The sequence below is a fragment of the Colobus angolensis genome, unplaced genomic scaffold (genome assembly GCF_000951035.1).
Source record: "Colobus angolensis palliatus isolate OR3802 unplaced genomic scaffold, Cang.pa_1.0 Scaffold314, whole genome shotgun sequence".
Taxonomy (NCBI): Eukaryota; Metazoa; Chordata; class Mammalia; order Primates; family Cercopithecidae; genus Colobus; species Colobus angolensis.
This window is the reverse complement of record NW_012116422.1, coordinates 1,302,101-1,321,261: the sequence shown is the minus strand read 5'-3', so window position 1 is coordinate 1,321,261 and position 19,161 is coordinate 1,302,101. Positions and strand designations below refer to the sequence as shown.

The 19,161-nt window shown below is 46.6% G+C and overlaps 1 protein-coding gene across 3 annotated transcripts in view; it reads right to left on the bottom strand.

Annotated features, from left to right (window-relative positions):
* LOC105518191 (uncharacterized protein C5orf56) overlaps positions 1-19,161 on the bottom strand; it is a 58,546-nt gene that overhangs the window by 13,153 nt on the left and 26,232 nt on the right. For 2 of the 3 annotated variants that reach the window (XR_001002790.1, XM_011951070.1), the window contains exon 2: positions 14,759-14,798. Coding sequence is in view for 2 of the 3 variants with exons in the window: in XM_011951070.1 (XP_011806460.1) it covers positions 14,759-14,798 (40 nt within the window). In the remaining variant the exon portion in view is untranslated. Of the gene's footprint in view, positions 1-1,958; positions 2,720-14,758; positions 14,799-19,161 lie in introns of those variants that run through there. The other variant, XM_011951071.1, reaches the window with a different exon arrangement.

Sequence of the window (19,161 nt, the reverse complement as noted above, 5' to 3'; positions counted from 1 at the left end):
CTGGCTTCCAAGCCAGGTGGCAAAGCTGGGGAAGGAGGCCGTAGCTGGGCCCAAATATGAGGGTCTGGGGGCACCTCCATAGGTTGTGACCGCTGCAGCATGCTCTGGGGCCAGGCCTATGGCAGTGGAGGCAGGACAGCCCCCAGGACCACAGAGCCCCCGTAGTAGAAGGAGCCACTACTTGGGCGGCTCAGCTCCTTCCTGCTGACTTGCTGCTGTACAGGGAAGAGGGGTGCCCGAGACAAAGAGGAGACACACTTCTCCCATGAGAAACAAAGCAAGCAGTTGTTCCTCTCCTGGGCCCAGCAGGGGTCAGAGGCTATGGGACCTTCACTCCTTCCCTCTCAGTGGAGAGGGTGGATCTGCTTTTTGGGGCATGAGGGCCCAGTTTCCTGACAAGCTGGAAAAGCAGGATTTAAGAGCTAGTATCAACAGGGAGAATGTGAGGCCCAGCATCAGGTTCAAGAAGCAAGGGGATCAAGGTTGCAGGGGAGGCGGGGAGACTTAGCCTGGCACAGCCCAGACCAACAGACTGAGGAGTCCAGAGAGCCAACATGCTCACTCGGCCATTGCTATGATGTGTAGTGTGTGAGAAGGTGTGAGAGGCACTCGCTTTTCTCTCCAACCCCTTCCAACATATTATTGGGTCATGGGTGCCATGTTTTTAGACGCATAAAAGAAATGGGCATTTTCAGAGAAGTGCAACCCTGGAGCTGCAGGGGAGTGAACGCAGCCATGAGAAATCATTCAAAGGATTGACCTCTGGAACAGGGATAGACTTGCTCTCTATGGCTCCACGCGGGGAAGCAGCAGAGAGGGGAACCTTTCCTGAGAGTCCAGTGGCCTCTGAAGACACACACACACACACACACACACTTTTTTGAGAGAGAAGGAGAATGAAAAGATACACACTGAACTTTTAACAGTCGTTGTCTCTACCTGGTGATTGCGAATGATTTTAATTTTTTCCTCTTGTGCTTACAATATTTTCTAAAATCTCTAAAATACACCCAAGTTACCTTCTTGTTATAGCGAAATAGGCATAAAATGTCTATGTCCATTTTAACCATTTTTAAGTGCAGAGTTCCATAGTATGAAGTACATTCTCATTGTTGTGCAGCCATCACCACCACCTATCTCCAGAACTTTTTCATCACCCTCAACATAAACTCTGCATCCGCTAAGCAATATCTCCCTGTTCCTCCTCCTTCCAGCCACTGGCAACCATCCTTCTACTTTCTGTCTCTATGAATTTCACTATTCTAGGTACCTCATATAAGTGGGATCATCTGGTATTTGTCCTTCTGTGTCTGGCTTATTTCACTTAGCATAATGTTTTTAAGGTTCATCTATGTTATAACATGTAACAGAATTTCATTCCTTTTTAAATCTGAATTATGTTCCATGTTATGTATCCACCATATTTTGTGTATCCACTCCTCTTGTCATGGACATCTGGGTTGTTTCCACCTTTTGGCTATTGTGAATAATACTGCTACAAACATTGGTGTACAAATATCACTTCGAGTCCCTGCTTTCAATTCTTTTGGGTATATTCCTAGAAGTGGAACTGCTGGATCATATGATAACTAAGTTTTTGAGGAACCACCACACTGTTTTCAACAGAGGCTGCATGATTTTATGTTCCCACCAGCAACGCACAAAGGTACTACTTCTTCAGCTCCTTGCCAACACTTATTTTCAGGTCGTTGTTGTTTTAAAATAGCCATCCTAAAAGATATGAAGTGGTATCTTACTTATGGTTCTCATTTGCATTTCCCTAATCTAAATTACGTTTTAAAATCCATCTGAATCAAGCCCTTTGTTCTTTCTCAATAAAATGGACCTTGCCCCCTTTTTTCCCTTCTTTATACCTATTCTCTGCATTTTAAAAAATTATGGCAAAATACATATAACTTAAAACTTCACCATCTTAACCATTTTCAAGTGTAGAGTTCAGTATTAAGTATATTCGCATTGTTATGTCCTAACCCAAATATAGTGTATAATGGCAAAAAGAAACAAAAGGCTATCTGAAGAAAAAGAAAGCCGTGAATTCTTGGACCCTGGAGATGTTCACAGACAGATTGGATCAATCTCAGCAGGGATTTTCATTCATCTTCTGAGCACCTCTGCTGGGCTGGGCTCTGTGCCAGGCAGGGGGCTCTGAGGTGCGTGTGGCCTGGACTCTGCCCTCAGGGTTCAGCCTCTGTGGGGAGCAGTTACACCCAAGGGCTGCTATGGGCACAGAGAGGCACCCTGTTGTTTGGGTGCGGCATTGGGAAGGGGCATAAGTGAGGTGGCACGTGAGTTCAGGTGGGAAGGACGAGCAGACATGTACATGTGCAGAGAAGGGAATAGGCATGTGTAGCTGGGCTGTGGCAGCACACCTCACAACCACCATTACAGGAGCATCTATTAATCATTTATGTCTGTCTCCTTATTTGATTATAAGCTGCATGAGACCAGAGCTGGTGGTTTTGTTCACTGCTGCATTGCTGCCATGCCCAGCACAGGCAAGTGTAAAAGAAACACTTGCTGAATAAACGAGTGGTTGATGATGAGGAAAAAGGAGACATCTCTTTCCAGAATCTTGGCTGTGAGAAGCAGACAGCATGGCTGTACTCCACGGGGAAGGCAGGATGGCAGGAAGCATTACACAGGTGATGGAGACAGGAGCACGGCAGGAGCCAGTGGAGAAGAAGAGTTTGAAGATTCCCTGGTTGAGAGAATGGAAGGGCGTAATTGCTGGGGAGAGGCCCCTGAAGAAAAGGGAAAGGCTGGGATGCGGGCTCAGTGGAAGGAGAGGAGACTCTTTATGAGACTCAGATGGCCAATGTGAAAAAGACAGACAATACCAACTGCTGGTAAGAATGGGAAGTACACTGCATGGGGAACTCTTCTACATTGCTGGAGGCATGTTCTTCCTGTTAGTCCAGATTCAGACAGCACTCTGGTCACTGGTTGGTGCAGACCACCATTTGGGCCAATTAGGGGAATCCTAATATCTGTACTTGGACTATCAGAAATGAGTGCTCTATGCCCTGAGCAATTTCCAAGATGGGCCTGAATCCATGAGTCATGGCACTACACGGAGCCCAGGGTTGGCTCTGAGCCTAACAGCCTCCAAAATGTCGATTTTGCTCATGTGCCACCTTGTCCTTCATCTCATGCCATGCAGCTGGCAGGACTTCAGTTGACAGAAGGTAGACCCTGCTCTTTTCAAAAAGCACACGGGACAGGTGTTGATAGGCCAGCCCTTCCCACTGAGCTCTGGTTACTGCGGTGAACTCCACCAGGAGGTTCAGCGCCCACTGTGGCTCTGCCTGAGGGGCCTCTGTGCACACTCAGTCCAGGCACTAGCATCCCAGCCCCCGGCCAGTGGTCAACTCCAGACTCACTGCACAGAGCCCCTTGCAACTGATGTGTGCCAACATGGAGCCCACACGGGGCAGCTCAGCGTGACACCTGCACAGCTCAAGACTGAGGGAAGGACATGCTGATTTCACGTGTGGTCTGTTTTTTTTATTGCATCTTCTTTCTCAAGTTGGAAGAGGCTGTACTGAATTACCAAATGGCATTATACTCGCTGTGGGGGAGCACAGAGGAGTGTCTGGCAGTCCCTGGGATGATGTTACAGTCCAGAGGTGGGGATGAAATGAGCCCAGACGATGCAGTGGGGATGCAATCAAGACACGATGTCGTTAGAAGCCACAGTATGTTCTCTCATGCCATGTGTTTCCCAGCTCAGAGGAGTGAGGGGTCAAGGAGGGGTGGGGTGGCCCCCTGGGACCCTGCTCTAGGACGCATGTGTAAGGACCCACATGCAAACCCACAGAATTCAAGAGCTAGCCAGGCCTGGACCCATGCAGGAGAGCCCCGCTGGCTGATTTCCTATCTGGGACAAAGGCCACAGACAGCAGGCCTCCCTTGGCCACACCCAGGTCCCCAGAACACATGCTCCACTATCCCCAGTCTAACCACAACCCCATATGAACTGTGTCTCATCCATGTTGGCCTAGAATCTGGGAAGTACCTGGCATGGGGTCCTCTGCTTCCTCCCCATGACTGCCTGGAGCTCTGGGGAGACCACCAAGAGGCCATTTTTGTGGCTAGGAAATGTCTGTGGCAGCTGTGGACACCACAGGCCCTCCCCAGACCCTTCTGAAGCAGAGGTCACATTCCTAAAGATTCTTAACTGCCAGCTCCAATCTCTTGCTTCTTCCTGATAGTCTCATCTTAGTAAGGAGTGAAGATAATCTTTTCCCAGTTCCATGAGGTCCTCGCAGATCCAAAATGCTCTAAGTTCAAGGGCAAAGCATGAAGAAAGGGAGCCACAGATACTAATTTGTGGTTTTAGTTCAGTGGTTTTCCACCCTGGCTACACAGTAGAGTTACCTAAGGAGCTTTTAAAAACTACTCATGTCCAAATATTCCAACAAGCACTTTGCAAAGAGAAGATCTAAATGGCTAACAAACATATGAAAAGTTGCTCAGCTGTATTAGTCATCAGGGAAATGCAAATTCAAACCACATTGTGATATCACTACATACCTGCCAGAATGGCTAACATGAAAAAGATAGAAAATATCAATGGCTGGCAAAAATGTGAAGCAACCAGAACTCTCATACATTGCTGGAGGGAATGTAAATGGGTACAGCCACCTGGGAACATTATTTGGCACAGGTACTAAAGCTGAACATACTCATATCCATACTTGCCCAGCAATGGATATAAATGTGCTCCAAAAATACACACTAGCATGTCATTGCAATAGTCATAATAGTTCCGAACTGTAAATAACAACTCGAATATCCAAAAATCCATCACAGTAGAATGGATAGAGAAATTGAGGAATATTCATAGAGTGGAATACCCTATAGCAAGAAAAGTGAATAAACTGCAGCTCTAAGTAACAACTTGGATGAATCATCTCACGAACATAACAAGAGGATATATACTGCATGATTCCATTTACATCACATAAAGTTTGAAAACAGGAGAAACGATTCCATACCATTAGAAGACAGAATGGACGTTAGCCTTTGGAGTCAAGTAGTAAGCAGAAGGGGTGCCAGGGGTTGCTGGTGATGTTGTGTTTCATGATTTGGATGCTGGTTACTCGGGGTAAATTCATTTGTGAAAATTCACTGAGCTTTACACTTATGGTTTGTGCTTTTTTTTTTTTGCATATATGTCATCCTTTAACAAACACTTAAAAAATTTTGAAACCCACATCAATCCAGTCAGATTCTTTTGGGTGGGAGCAAGATCCAGGCATCAATATTTTTTAATATCCAGATGACAGTAATGTGCAGCCAGGATTGAAAGTCACTGGTTTAATATCTTGGGAAAAGTAGATCCACTCAAGACCTCAAAGGGTCCTGACAAAGGCCACTTCCAGCTCAGTGGAGTGAGACAGTGGGGTGGGAAGATGTCCATTTTTTGGATGTGGGCTGTTGCTGTCTTGCATGGGCAGAGGTATTGCAGCATGCTGTTGTAATGTGTATCTTCCTTGGCAGTATCTGTTGAAAGCTGGTTGCGTCAGTTTGTAACAGGGTGTAATGACAACAAGGTGGGCCCAGCCCCACCCCAGGAAGTGGATCACTGAGCGCAGCTCCTACAGGGCCATTTGTAGAGAAGTGGCAGCTGGGCTTCCCAGGGGCTGCCACCCAGGGCAGAGCCAGTGCTGGGGCTTGGACAACCTCAGCAGGGTGGGGAAAAGGCCTGACTCAGGGTGTTTATGTTTGTGAGTAATGACAGTCAGTTCTGGGCTCCAGATGATGCTTACTCCCTGGCCTCTGTGTTCAGATTAGGAACTTGCAACATCTTGCTGAGGACCACGTCAGGCTCAGCTCTAAGTGCTGTGGCTGAGAATTTTCCTTCCTTTTTGTGTGGTTAGTGGCAGCCTCCCTAGCAATGGCTGACCTCTAGCATACTTGGGTCAAACTACAGGCAGCTGGGACAAGACAGGACATGGGGCTCACAGACAGGTATTCCACCCACCTGGGCCCTGTCAACCCTCCCAGAAATGCATGGGCCATGAACCTCCTGCTGTGGGAGGGGCAGTGCAGAGAGGTCTCAACAAGCTTCCCTTGGCCCTCTGGGATCTCCACCATCCACGGCGTGTGGGGCTGAGCTGCAGGCTAGGTCTTCAGGTGGTGTCCCTGCACATCTGCTTTGCAGCGTGGCGTCTATGGAGCAAGAGTGAACAGGAAGGGGCCTGGAGCCTCCTGTAGCTCTGCTGGGCAGGGACGCTGCGGAGCCTCAGCTGGGCTTGCTTGGCTAAAGGGCACAGAGTGGCGTAGGCTGCAAGAGGACAAGCTAAGCTGATGAAGGCTCTATCACTCAAGGGTAGCCATGTAAAAAAAAAATCCCTACAGGAAAAGAAGCATGAATAAGACAGGCGGGGCATAACGGTGTCTCCCCACTGAAGCTGCAACTCTCCACTTCACTGGCTTCAGCCTCCTCTCTGGGAAATGGGGGCAATGTCCCCTAGGCCTTTTCCTTCTGTCCAGTAGGGCTGAAGGTCCACAGGCCAGAGGGAGGCCTGGGTCCTGAGGAGTCTACCTGTTCGGCCCCTGGCTGGGACCTCAGCCCCCATGTGCCACGTCACCTCCCTTGTCTGTGAAATACCACAACAGCAGCTCTTGCCAGCCAGTGACACTACCCCTTCCTGTTGTCTTCTTTACACAGCATTTATGAAATGTTTTCTTTTCATGCTTCAGGAAACGGGTGGCCAGGAGGAGTTCTAGATTTCATTTTTTTTCCCCTAGAGACATATGTACTTCGAAATACACAAATTAAACAAAAACCAGGGCTGACTGGGACCAGGAGAGTAAGGGAGGCAGGCAAATCCAGGAAATATCCTTGCAAGAGAGTGATGCAGGGAACTGGGCTCCTGATTTTCCTCGGGGGCATCTGGGGGTGTGAAGTGTGACTGTGGGCAAGGCCTAGGCCTCTGGGCTCTGGTGTGTCCTCACCCCCATGGACAGACAGGCACATGGCACTTCTGCATCATGAAGCAAAACTGACCTGGAAACACATAAGTCGGGTGGGTCCCACCTGAGGGATTCCTAATATCAGGCCTGGTAGAATATAAACATCCAACTTCACCTTCCAGACCCAGATCTGACCCTTCTAGCAAAGATCTGCTATCCAGGAAGCTATTTAGTCATTTCCCAAAACCACTGCTGATATTTTAAGCCTGTCATATAACCTTTTTTTTCTTTCTTTTTTTTTTTTTTTTTAGACTGAGTTTTGCTCTTGGCGCCCAGGCTGGAGTGCAGTGACTCGATGCCTCCCAGGTTCAAGTGATCCTCCTGCCTCAGCTTCCTGAGTAGCTGAGATTACAGGCACCCACCACCATGCCTGGCTAATTTTTGTATTTTTAGTAGAGACGGGTTTTTGCCATGTTGGCCAGGGTGGTCTCGAACCCCTGACCTCAAGTGATCCACTGCTTCAGCCTCCCAAAATGCTGGGATTACAGGCATCAGCCACTGCACCTGGCCCTGTCCTATAACTTCTGAGTCATCATAAATTCTCTCTCCTGGCTTCCTTTTATTTACATGCTTATTTTCCTTCTCAAGTCACTCCAGAAAGTATGTAAGTCACTAATTTATTGCCCTCTATTATCTGCATTATGGTTAAAAACATCGACATGAATAAACAAACAAACAAAAGCCCTTGAATAGCCTAGATAAGTCACAAAGCCCATACCCAGGCTCTCAATGAAGAGAGTTTCTCAGGGCTCACTCAGGGACTATTCATTCTTGTTTTATTTTTTTTAAAGCTCATACCCTCTCTGCTTGAGTATTCTTGTTTTAGATGCAAATCAGAAAAGGTTCCTGTATAGATCACAGTCCCAGCAGGAAGCAGATGCACACTCCACTGGTAACAGGAGAGACTGAGGAAGGGACTGTTGCCAAGGATAAGCAAGATGAAGAGAAACCCTCAAGGAAAGGTGAAGCACCCTGCAGCCAACAACAGTAGGAGCTGTGACCACCAATCCCCAGGAAGGAGGCGGGAGGGCTCCCGGAACCCAGAGAGACCTGTAGGAGGGGGTTGCCAGCAGGAGCTGTGGTTTTAGGGTAAAAAACACAGGCACTATTGCCCTGAGACCTGGCAAGGGAGGGAGCTGGGGAGATAAAGCACCTCCCATTTCCCCTCCCAGCCTCCAACCTCTGGTCAGGGGAGGGGTCTTCAATTGGCCAAACCCAACTGGAAGCATGGGGACCTGGAGCCTGGCTGATGGAATCTGCAAAGGTCAAACCCTGGGAGGTGTGGGAAAGGGCAGAAAATCAACGGGAGCAGGGAGGTGTCGGGGGGTGGCAAACAAAGAATGCCCAGCAGAGTCACCGGGGCATTTGAAAAGATACATCAGAAGCTAACATGCTGTAATGTGGCACTCTCACCACAAATATATAGGATGAGAGGCAGCCAGGGACAGAGGTGGCCATGAAGAAAGGTTTGAAGAATCCCAGCAAAATGATTGGGGTTCTCATTATGGAGGAACAAATAGCTCTACTTAGTAATTCCAAGGTAATAGCTTAATAGCTTAATAATTCCAAGGTAAACAAGTATTTTCATAAAGAGGACTCTGAATTATCAACAAAAGGTTAAATGTCACTGTACTGCTTCACAGAGCTGTTACAGGTCAGGGAAGACTATAATACAATGTAGAGATAGATCCATACAAGAGAGGTACAACAGGGTTTCCAGTTCAACACGTCAGTTATTCACACTCCCAGTTTCCCTTCTATCCTGAAGCACCACTAAAATGCTAGTCCAGAAATCAAATGCGGCCAGGTACAGCAGCTCACGCCTATACTTCCAGCACTTTGGTAGGCCAAGGCAGGAGGATCATTTGAGTCCAGGAGTTCTAGACCAGCCTGGGCAACATAGCAAGACTTTGTCTTTAAAAAAAAAAAAAAAAAAAAATTGGCTGGGTGTGGTGGTGTATACCTGGAGTCTCAGCTACTCAGGAGGCTGAGGTGGGAGGATCACTTGAGCCCAGGAGTTTGAGGCTGCAGTGAGCTATGGTCACACCACTGTACTCCAGTCTGGGCAACAAAGTGATACCCTATCTCTTAAAAAAATCAAATGGGGCCAGGCGTGGTGGTTTACACCTGTAATCCCAGCACTTTAGGAGGACGAGGAGGATGGATTACTTGAGATCAGAAGTTCGAGACCAGCTTGGCCAACATGGTGAAACCCCATCTCTACTAAAAATATGAAAAGTAGTCGGGCATGCTGGCACATGCCTGTAGTCCCAGGTACTCGGGAGGCTGAGGTATGAGAATCACTTGAACCCGGGAGGCAGAGGTTGCAATGAGCCAAGATCGTGCCACTACACTTCAGCTTGGGCAACAAAGCGAGACTCTATCTCAAACAAACAAACAGACACACAAACAAAAAACCAAATGGTATTAACTCTCAAAGGCAAAGGGAATGGTAAAGGAGACATGAGTGGCTGAAAGAGTTCCCCAAACTCCAGGAAGCTGGGAGGCAGGTAGAGGAATAATGACTGACATAGAGGAAGCTTGGCTCTGAAGGGCTTGCAGACGGGGCACACTGACAGGAGGCAAGCCGCTTTACCCATGGAACCCTGCAGGAGGAGCTTAGGCTTGGGGAGACCAGGTGTTGTGGATGGTGGGGCTGAGGTACAGCAGCTAGTGAGGGTAATGAATGCAGGAAACTGGTTGAAATCCTCCCCAGGTCTCACCTCCGCACTCTGCCCCACACAGCTGGAGACAAAGACACTGAACAGGAGAGAGACAGGCAGGAGGCAAGGCAGATGAATACAGAGATGAAAATGGAGGTGAGGGAAAAGTCTGAAGAACGAAGTGTGGGACTCAATGTCCCACCCACTTACCTTGCCCTGCCCCACCCTAGGTATATATCACTCTGATGAGGGTATGGTGAATTTAAAAGATGGTTGCAAATTCTTTGACTTTTCTCCAATGAAGAGGTGGGTCTGTGTCTCCTTCCCTGAACCTGTGTGGATTTCTGACTACAGTGGAAATGAGCTATGTGACTTCCAAGGTTGGAACATACACAGCCATGCAGCTTCTGTTTTGCTGGCCAGAACACTCACACTAGAGACTTGAGCTGCCTCATAAGAGGCCCAGTGACCAGGCCATGGTGCTGGAGACACCATGTGTAGTCTCTCAACAGCTGAGCCCAGCCTTCTAGCTCTCTTTGCCAAGTGAACAACCATCTTACAAGTGGACCCTTCAGCCCCAGCTGGTCCAACTCCCAGTCATTCCAGTCACCTCCAGTCATTCCAGTCATCCCAGCCATTGTAGAATAGAGAAGAGCCGTGCCCTTCTGAATCCTTGACAGTGGCCCTAAAAATGGTTGTTGTTTAATGCTACTAAGTTTTGGGGTGGTTTGTTATGTAGTGATCAATAACTAGAACTAGGAGTTAGAATGCTTCTCTTGAGAGCAGAATGGCTTCAGGGTGGTGGTTCTCAACAGGGTGACTTTGTCCCCCAGGGGACATTTGGCAATGCTTACAGACATTTTGGTTATCACATCTCTGGGAGGGGGGTTACTACTGGCATTTAGGAGATAGAAGTCACTGGTGCTGCTAAACATTCTATAGTGCACGAGACAGCCTCTGACAACAAGGAATTCTTTGGTCCAACATGTCACTAGTACCAAGGCCGAGAAACCTAGCTCTAGAGAAAAGGTGCTCATGGCCAGGTGCAGTGGCTCATGTCTGTAATCCCAGCACTTTGGGAGGCCAAGGTGGGCGGATCATGAGGTCAGGAGATTGAGACCATCCTGGCTAACACGGTGAAACCCCGTCTCTACTAAAAATACAAAAACTTAGCTGGGTGTGGTGGCGGGCACCTGTAGTCCCAGCTACTCGGAAGTCTAAGGCAGGAGAATGGCGTGAACCTGGGAGGCAGAGCTTGCAGTGAGCTGAAGATCGCACCACTGCACTCCAGCCCAGGTGACAGAGCGAGACTCCATCTCAAAAAAAGAAAAAGGTGCTCATTGGAGGCTTGTTAACTAAAAGACTGGCTTGCTTCCTGTAGTGAAACCCCAGTTGATAAATTCTGCCTAAGCAGAGTTTAGTTCAGCCTCTTATTGCTCCATTAATAAATACCAGCAGATAGCTGAGATATTTGGCATTTAAGGAAAGCCTCCAACAAGGAGAGATGGAGAGACAGAGAGAGGGAGAAGAAGAAAAAAGAAGAAGGGAGAAGAAGAAGAAAGAAGAAGGAGGAAGAAGAAGAAGGAGGAGGAGGAGGAGAAGAAGAAGAAGGAGGAGGAGGGAGGAAGAAGGAGGAGGAGGAGGTGGAAGAAGAAGAAGAAGAAGAAGAAGAAGAAGAAGAAAGAAGGAAGAAGAAGAAGAAGGAAGAAGAAGGAAGAAGAAGAAGAAGAAGAACAACAACAACAACCACCAGCCCCACCACTGCTGCCACCTCCAGTTGGAAACAAAAACAAAATAGAGACTAGAAGACTATTAAGACAAATGGACAAATGAAAAATAAATAGTGCCTCAAGAAGAATAAGATAAGAGACAGTATATGCATAAAAAAGAATGCGATATTTTTGAAAAAGAATAGGCAGAACAAGAATGAGTACTAGGATATTAGAAAAAGAAAGCCAAAATTAAAAAAAAAAATCAACAGAAGGGTTGGAGTATGAAGTCAATGAAGGTTTCCCAAGAAAATAGACCAAAAAGGCAAAGAGATGAAAAGCAGGAGAGAAAATATAAGGAAACTAAAACATTAATCCAGATGATCCAACAGATAAAATAGAAGGAAGAAAATTATTAAAGAAATAATATAAGAAAATCTTCCAGAACTCAAAGATGCTACATAACTCAGCAGTGACAAATATGTCCACACTCACTATTGAGTTAACCACAGATTGTGTTATGTTCTTATTGGAAGGATGGAGGGAGGAAAAGTGGGGATGGTTCTGTAGGAAAGTTCAATCCTCATCTACCACAAGAAGTCAACAAATGCCTGAAATTGGTAGATCAAAAAACAGTATAAACAGAAATGGAAATCAGTAAATGGTTGAAAGAGGTAGCCTATAGAGAGGGAAACTGCGAAAGGTGGGGAAGGGATTTTTATTATGGGCTTCTCAGTACAATTGATATTTAAACCATACGTATGTATTATTTTTTATTTTATTTTTAATGGACACATAATAATTGCAGTGCAGTGTGATGTTTCTAGACATACATATAGCGTGTCATGATCAAATCAGGGTAATTAGCATATCTATCACCTTAAACACTTGTCATTTCTTTGTGGTGACAACATTCAAAATCAACTCTTCCAGCCATTTTGAATTTGTGCATTATTTTGATAAATTTGATGAAATAGAAATTAATTTAAAATGGGTACAATTTTAAAACTGCAATGTGATGGGATCAAATTTAATAATTTGGAAAATTCACTTATATAGAAGAGTCATGTCTCTCTAAGAATACTCAATGAACTGGCATAGGTGGGCATAAGCACCATCAGCATGGAAGGGTTCCTCCTGATGTCACAGGCCACTAAGGCAGTTGGTGGGGTGTGGGTGGGGATGAGAGCCAGGAATGGCAGCCCTTAGGTGGTCACTATTTCCCTTTCCTGGCAGCCTGTATTTGCTTGGGAGACCTGTCTCTTGGGTGTAGATCCTATTGGGCTGCTAAAGAAGAGAGGTGCTAATCCTTTTAGAATGACTTCTGGGAGTTCACTAGGATGCCCTGCCTCTCCTACTGAGGACGTGGAAAAAAATGCTGGGTTTACCAAAGGTGGATGAGCCAGGCCCAGGACTAGAGCCACAGGGCCTCTCCCTGGATGTGCCACAGTCAGACTGTCTCAGCAGCTAAAAGAGGCTGTACACATTTATTGTCAGCAGAAGCTGGGACAGATGAGCCTTGGGTTACCATCTCCTACCTGGAGCTCCCCTGGGAGGTGCCAATCATAGGGGATGGGAGGACACACACACGCTTGCTGGGGCTCCAGCGTTACCGCTGAGGTGCATCTCCTCGGCCACTAGCCCTGGGGTCGGATCTCCCCTTCTTTCTTTTCCTCTACCCATTGTTCTTCCTATTCCCTTTCTTTCCCACCTCTCCCTCAGTTCTCCAGAGCTCTGTGCAGGGATTACTTAACAAACTTACCTGCTGAAATGCACTTTTTTTTTTTAAACCTTTTAAATTGTTACTTTTTTTTTAACCTTTTAAATTGTCACTTTTTAAAAACTGTACCATCCTTAGATAAGCAGGAGATATTCTTTGTAGAAAAATAAGAAAATATTAAAAATCATCCATGATTTGATTAGTCAGAAAACTCCACTGCTGGTGTATGAATTTCCAGAATGTTTCCAGGCTTATAAATAGGTAAAAATACTATCACAGTCCATGTCTCATCTAAGCACCCAGCTACTGAGCAATCATCACCTACTGGGCTGTGCTGAGGCCTTTAGATGTGTTAATCTCTCTAAATCCTTCCAACTTCACAAGCTAGGTGTTATTGTGCCCCATTTACAGGCAGGAAACAAGTTCAGGGAGATCACATTACTTGCCTGAGTTCCCAAGTTGATTAAGAGACTAAGCTCAATTTCAACCCTTCAGGTTGAGTCCAGAGTCACTTTCCTTGAATGGTTTGTAAGATTTTCCATTTCTTTTTTTAAAAAATGGTACATTCAAATATCTTTCTCATCAATATATATTTTCATCATTCTGCCTAATGACATTCCCTTGTATGAATGTGCCAACGTGGAATAACCAATTCCTTTCTGTTGGGCTTTCAGATGTTTTCTTTTTGTAAATGATAAACAATGCAGTTATAACTATCTTTGTACATAAACTTTGCACAAGTATGAGTATTTTCCTAGAATAAATTCTGGAAAGTGAAATTGCATGGTCAAAAGCCAGACACATTTTTAAAAGCTGCCTCTCTCCCAATCACACATTTCCCACATCCATTTATTTGCTGAGGATCTTAACAAAATTTGGACTGAGATTAAACACAGAATCAGAGAAGCCCTATACTAGGAAGATCTTAGTATACACCTTTTGAACTAAACCAGTCTTGCTTTAAAAAAAAAAAAAAAAAAAAAAGAGACCAGGCGTGGTGGCTCATGCCTGTAATCCCAGCACTTTGGGAGGCCGGGCAGATCATGAGGTCAAGAGATCGAGACCATCCTGGCCAACATGGTGAAACCCCGTCTCTACTAAAAATACAAAAATTGGCTGGGCATGGTGGCGTGTGCCTGTAGTTCCAGCTATTTGGGAGGCTGAGGCAGTAGAATCACTTGAACCCGGGAGGCGGAGGTTGCAGTGAGCCGAGATTGCACCACTATGCTTTAGTCTGGCGACAGAGCGAGACTCCATCTCAGAAAAAAAGAAAGCCCTAGACCCTCTGCAGAAGCCTGCTATGCCTTCAGTGGGCCAGGCAGCACTTCTGGGCAAGTGAGGAAGGGGAGACCCAGAGGGAGGTAGGGAAGGCAGGGCAGGAGAGCCATGCTATGGGCCCACAACCAACTGGCTTGGGGGAGGCTGCCACATCTTCCCAAGTGAAACACTGTCTTCCTGAGTCTAAAGACTTCACAGCCATCACTGACTATACTGAGCTGCCTCACTGCCCCCAGGACTCTCACTCTATCCAGGAAGTCAACACAAAGTCTCTTGGGCCTTCCCTTTATCCAGCTGCCAACACTTAGCACCCTGGTCTTCCTTGGACAGTTTCCAAGGCTGGGTTGGGAAGTCCCAAACAAGACGTGGTCTTATTGTTTTCTTACCTTGATGTGTTTTCCTCCAATGCGCTACAAACTCTGGTACCTGCAAAAACAAGGAAAGTAAATGATTGAAGCAGGGCACTGAAGGTGGGCCTTTGAACAAAGTAAGCCTGGATGGAAGTTGAAAGATGAGAGCCCATCTGTGGCGAGTTCTTCGAAAGCCACTGAGGTGTGAGTTGGCAGCATGCTGGCCCAGGGCAGACACAGGCACAAGCTTCCACCCAGGTGCATTCTCCACTCAGAGGGTTTCTTTCTCATGTGGTCTGTTAATGCTCCTATACTGGCAGAAACCTCAGTGCCCTTTCCCTTTTGTCTCAAGGCCTTGTATAAAAAATAAGCTGTCCCTTCATTCGTTTTCATGGATATTCATCAGCTATTTACTGAGCACCTACTATATGCCAGGCACTGTCCTAGGGCTCTGGGAATACAGCATTGGACAAAAAATGTTAACACCCTGCCCTCATGGAGCCTGCAGTCTACCAGATGGGGGGGTGGGGGGTGGTTGTAGTGAAGAGACCAAAAACTAACAAAATACATAAATTAAAAATATAGGAATCAGAAGTGGTAAGTCCTAGGGAGAAAAAATAAGGCAGGAGAGAGGGGTAGGGAATATTGGGGCAGAAGGTGAGAAGGGGTGTCAAAATTCTAAAATGTGTGTCCAGAGAAGTCTAGACACCTGAGAAGGGAAATTATGAACAAAGTTACCTGAAAAGAGTGAGGACATAAGCCCTGAGAATTAATGGGGAAGAAGCTTGCCAGGTGGAGGGAATGGCAAGTGCAACAGCCTGGCAGTGAGGGCCTGTCTGACGTGTTAACAGATCAGTGAGGAAGGTGGTGCAGCCAGAGTAGAACGAATAAGGGAGAAGTAGGAGAGGGATCAGAGAGGTAGCGAGAGGCTCCACAGTATTCACGGCATTCAAGGGAGGTCCTTGTGTGAACTTGGGCTCTGATTCCGAGACAGGAGCCACTAGAGGGTTTTTTACAGAGAAGTGACATGATGTGACTCACATTTTAACAGGATCACTCTGGACGCTGTGTTGAGAATAAACTGAGAGAGAGTATAACCAGTTAGGAGGCTGTGGCAGAAATCTCAGCAAGAGACAATGGTGGCTTGGACCAGAGCAGTGGCATGGAGGATTTGCTGATGGATTGCAAGTGAGAGATTAAAAAGAATGGGATTAGAACCTGACTGGGGCAGGTTAAAAAGAAAGGAGTTGAAGCTGTGAACTACGGGACAGAGTTGGCTGGGAGCAGCAGGAAGATTCCCAGTTTTGGCCTGAGCAACTGGGAGGATGGAATTGCCATTTTCTGAATGGAAGACTATAGATGGAGCATGTTTTGTGGGAAGATAAGGAATGTGGTTTTGGACATAAGTGTGAGATGCCTTTTAGGCACTTAAGTGGAGAAGACTGTAGGTAGGTGGAACTGTGAGTCTGGGGAGAGGTCCAGGCTGGAAATGAGTACTTGTGAGTGCTCAGCACATAGTTCTTTAAAGCTGTGACACAGGATGAGATCACCAAGAGGGTGGATGTCAATAGGGAAGCTGTCAGCTGGGTGCAGTGGCTCACGCCTGTAATCCCAGCACTTTGGGAGGCCAAGGCGGGTGGATCACCTGAGGTCAGGAGTTTGAGACCAGCATGACCAACGTGGTGAAACGCCGTCTCCACTAAAAATACAAAAATTAGCTGGGTGTGGTGGTGGGTGTCTGTAACCCAGCTACTTGGGAGGCTGAGGCAGGAGAATCACTTGAACCTGGGAGGCGGCAGTTGCAGTGAGCGGAGATCATGCCATTGCACTCCAGCCTGGGTGACAGAGCAAGACTCTGTCTCAAAAAAAAAAAAAAAAAAAAAAGAAAGAAAAGAAATAGGGAAGCTGTGCAAGGGCCGAGCCCCATTCAGTAGCTCAGCAAAAGAGACTGAAAAGGACTAGCAAGTACAGTAGGAGGGAAACCTGCAGAAAGACTTCTGAGGAGGATGGCATAGTCCACTATAAGAGGTCAACTATTTAATAATATGAAGACAGAGATATAGCTTCTTGGAGTCACAGGTGGTCCTGGTCAGAGATGATTCAGTGGAACGGTTGGAGTGAGAACCTGACTACAGAAGGTTCTAAAGAGAAGAGCTGAAGTTGGCAGCTGAGGGATGGAGTTGGCTGGTGGCAGCAGGAGGGCTGGAAGCAGAGGGAGAGGGATCTAACCTACATTGGTTCTACCTTAAGAGAAAACACAAAGCTGGTACTTCCTCAACACCTGTATGTGGCCACTGTTGTTACTAACACTGGGCCAGGTCCTCCAGGTTGCTAAGCACCACCCAGGTCTGGTCCAGCTCTCCACCTGTTTCTAGATTCCTAAGAAATTATTTCCTTTTTCTCACTGCTGTGTGTAGCCTTAGGATAAATGCCCATAGCTTGGGGCTGCTGAGCAAGTCCTCAGTTGCTTGTTGACCAAGATCTGGCTTGGGTCCTTTCTCTAGATGAGAAGTAAGTGAGCAAGACAGACAGGGACTCTGCTCTTGGAGAGCTTGCCTTCTGTGGAGGAGATAAATAATCACCAAGGAAATGGATATGCAGCCAGATAACTTCAGATGCGGACGGGTGCTATGAAGACAGCAAGCTGGGGTGAAATGTAGAGAATAGGTGTGGGAGTGACCTCCTTTGGCCAGGTTGTGTGGTCAGGTGCCTTTCTGGGAGGTGACATTTAGGATGACACCTGGACAGTGATGCCCAGTTTATTCTCCTCAAGCTGGCCTCTCCTCTGCTGCTCCCAGTCTTCCCGGTGGCTTCTACAGTATCTGCACTCCTGGAACAAGGCCAAGGCCTTGGGCCATCTAAGTGCAAAGCCAAAAGGAAACAATCCTTCTCTCGCCAATACACACTGTGGGAACTTTTTATCCATGATTACAAAATACATGCATTTTCACTGAAGAAAACTTGGAAATATTGAAAACAGGAGAAAACGTATAATTCTACTACCCAGAAATAACTACAATTAACTTTGGATGCATCCTTCTAGACATTCTTCTATGCACACATACAGGTATTTTTTTTCTTATTTCCTTGGGTTAAAAATGAGATCATGTACATTGCGTTTTATGATCTGAATTTTGACTAAATCTGTTATAAAGCACTCTTCTCATGAAATTAATTTTCTTCTACATAATGAGTTTTAATGGCTGCATTAAAAGTATTTCATTACATGTAGATTTTTACCATATTTTATTTAATTCCAAACATTGGCCATTTACATTGTTTCCTACGATTTTCACTATGAGCAAATGCTCTAATGAACAATCCTGTATTTTTTTCCTTGGAGAAGGGGGTTTGCCAATCTCTTATTTCCTTGGGTTAAAACAAAATATCACTGCCCAGTGGCAGTGCCACGGGTCTCATGGCAGCCTGAGGCTGAGGGCATGAGAGGGCAGGAATGAGCCGCAAGCCTCAGGAGCACTCAGATGCCAGAGGCTGATTTAGTCCTGTGAGGCGCCAGGTCTTGAGTTTTCCTCCCCTGAGGCCCTGATCAGTAGGAAAACAATAGGCCTCTCCCATAAACCCAGAGAAATCCAAGGGGATTCCCCACCTCAGCAGGAAGAGGGTGTCACTCTCTGACCCCACAACAGAGACCACCTCCATCCTCCCTTGAAATCCCCTGGGGAAGCTTCTCCTGCCCTGCCTCCCTGGGGAAAACATTGGCACGGTCAGGCCTTCAGTCTCTCTTTGTGGAGGGGCTGCCAGGGAATGCTCGGGAAACAGAAGGTTCCATAGGAATAGCAGGGCCTCTCCTATCCCTGACCCAGCCTTGCCCTTAAATCCTCAAATTCCCCACAGGGGCTGGCAGAGACAGTCTATGCTCCCTGTAAGAGGATGTCCTGAGGGCTAGTGAGTTCTAGGGTAAAGTAAGAAGCCACCAGATGAGGGTTTGAATCCTGGCTCTGACATTCCAGCCTCGTCTTGGGCAAGTGACTTCACCTGTGGAATGTGAGCTCCACGAGGAAGGAACTTAGATTTGCGCCCCTTAGCATTCAATAGGGGCTCTATAAATACCAGGCCAAGCCAATGCATGATCCTTTCTGAGCCTCAGCTGCTCATATGTAAAATGGATGACACCTATCTCACAGGTTTGTTGTGGGGACTAAATGAAACTTAATACAGTTAACACTCCACTGTTTAAGAAATATTAGAGTCCAAAGCCCTGGAGGGCTACTTCCACCATGCCCCATGCTTTGCAGTCTCCTCTTGTTGGGCAGAACTGGTTTACCTCCACTCTGCGACTACCACACCCCAGACATACCTCTGGTGTAGTATGCAACACATTGTGTATGTACTTGTCCAACTCCTCCCTGAAGCTTCAGGGCAGTTAAAGACAAGAATTTTGCCTCTCCATCGTCTGTGCCTCTGAGTGACACTATGAA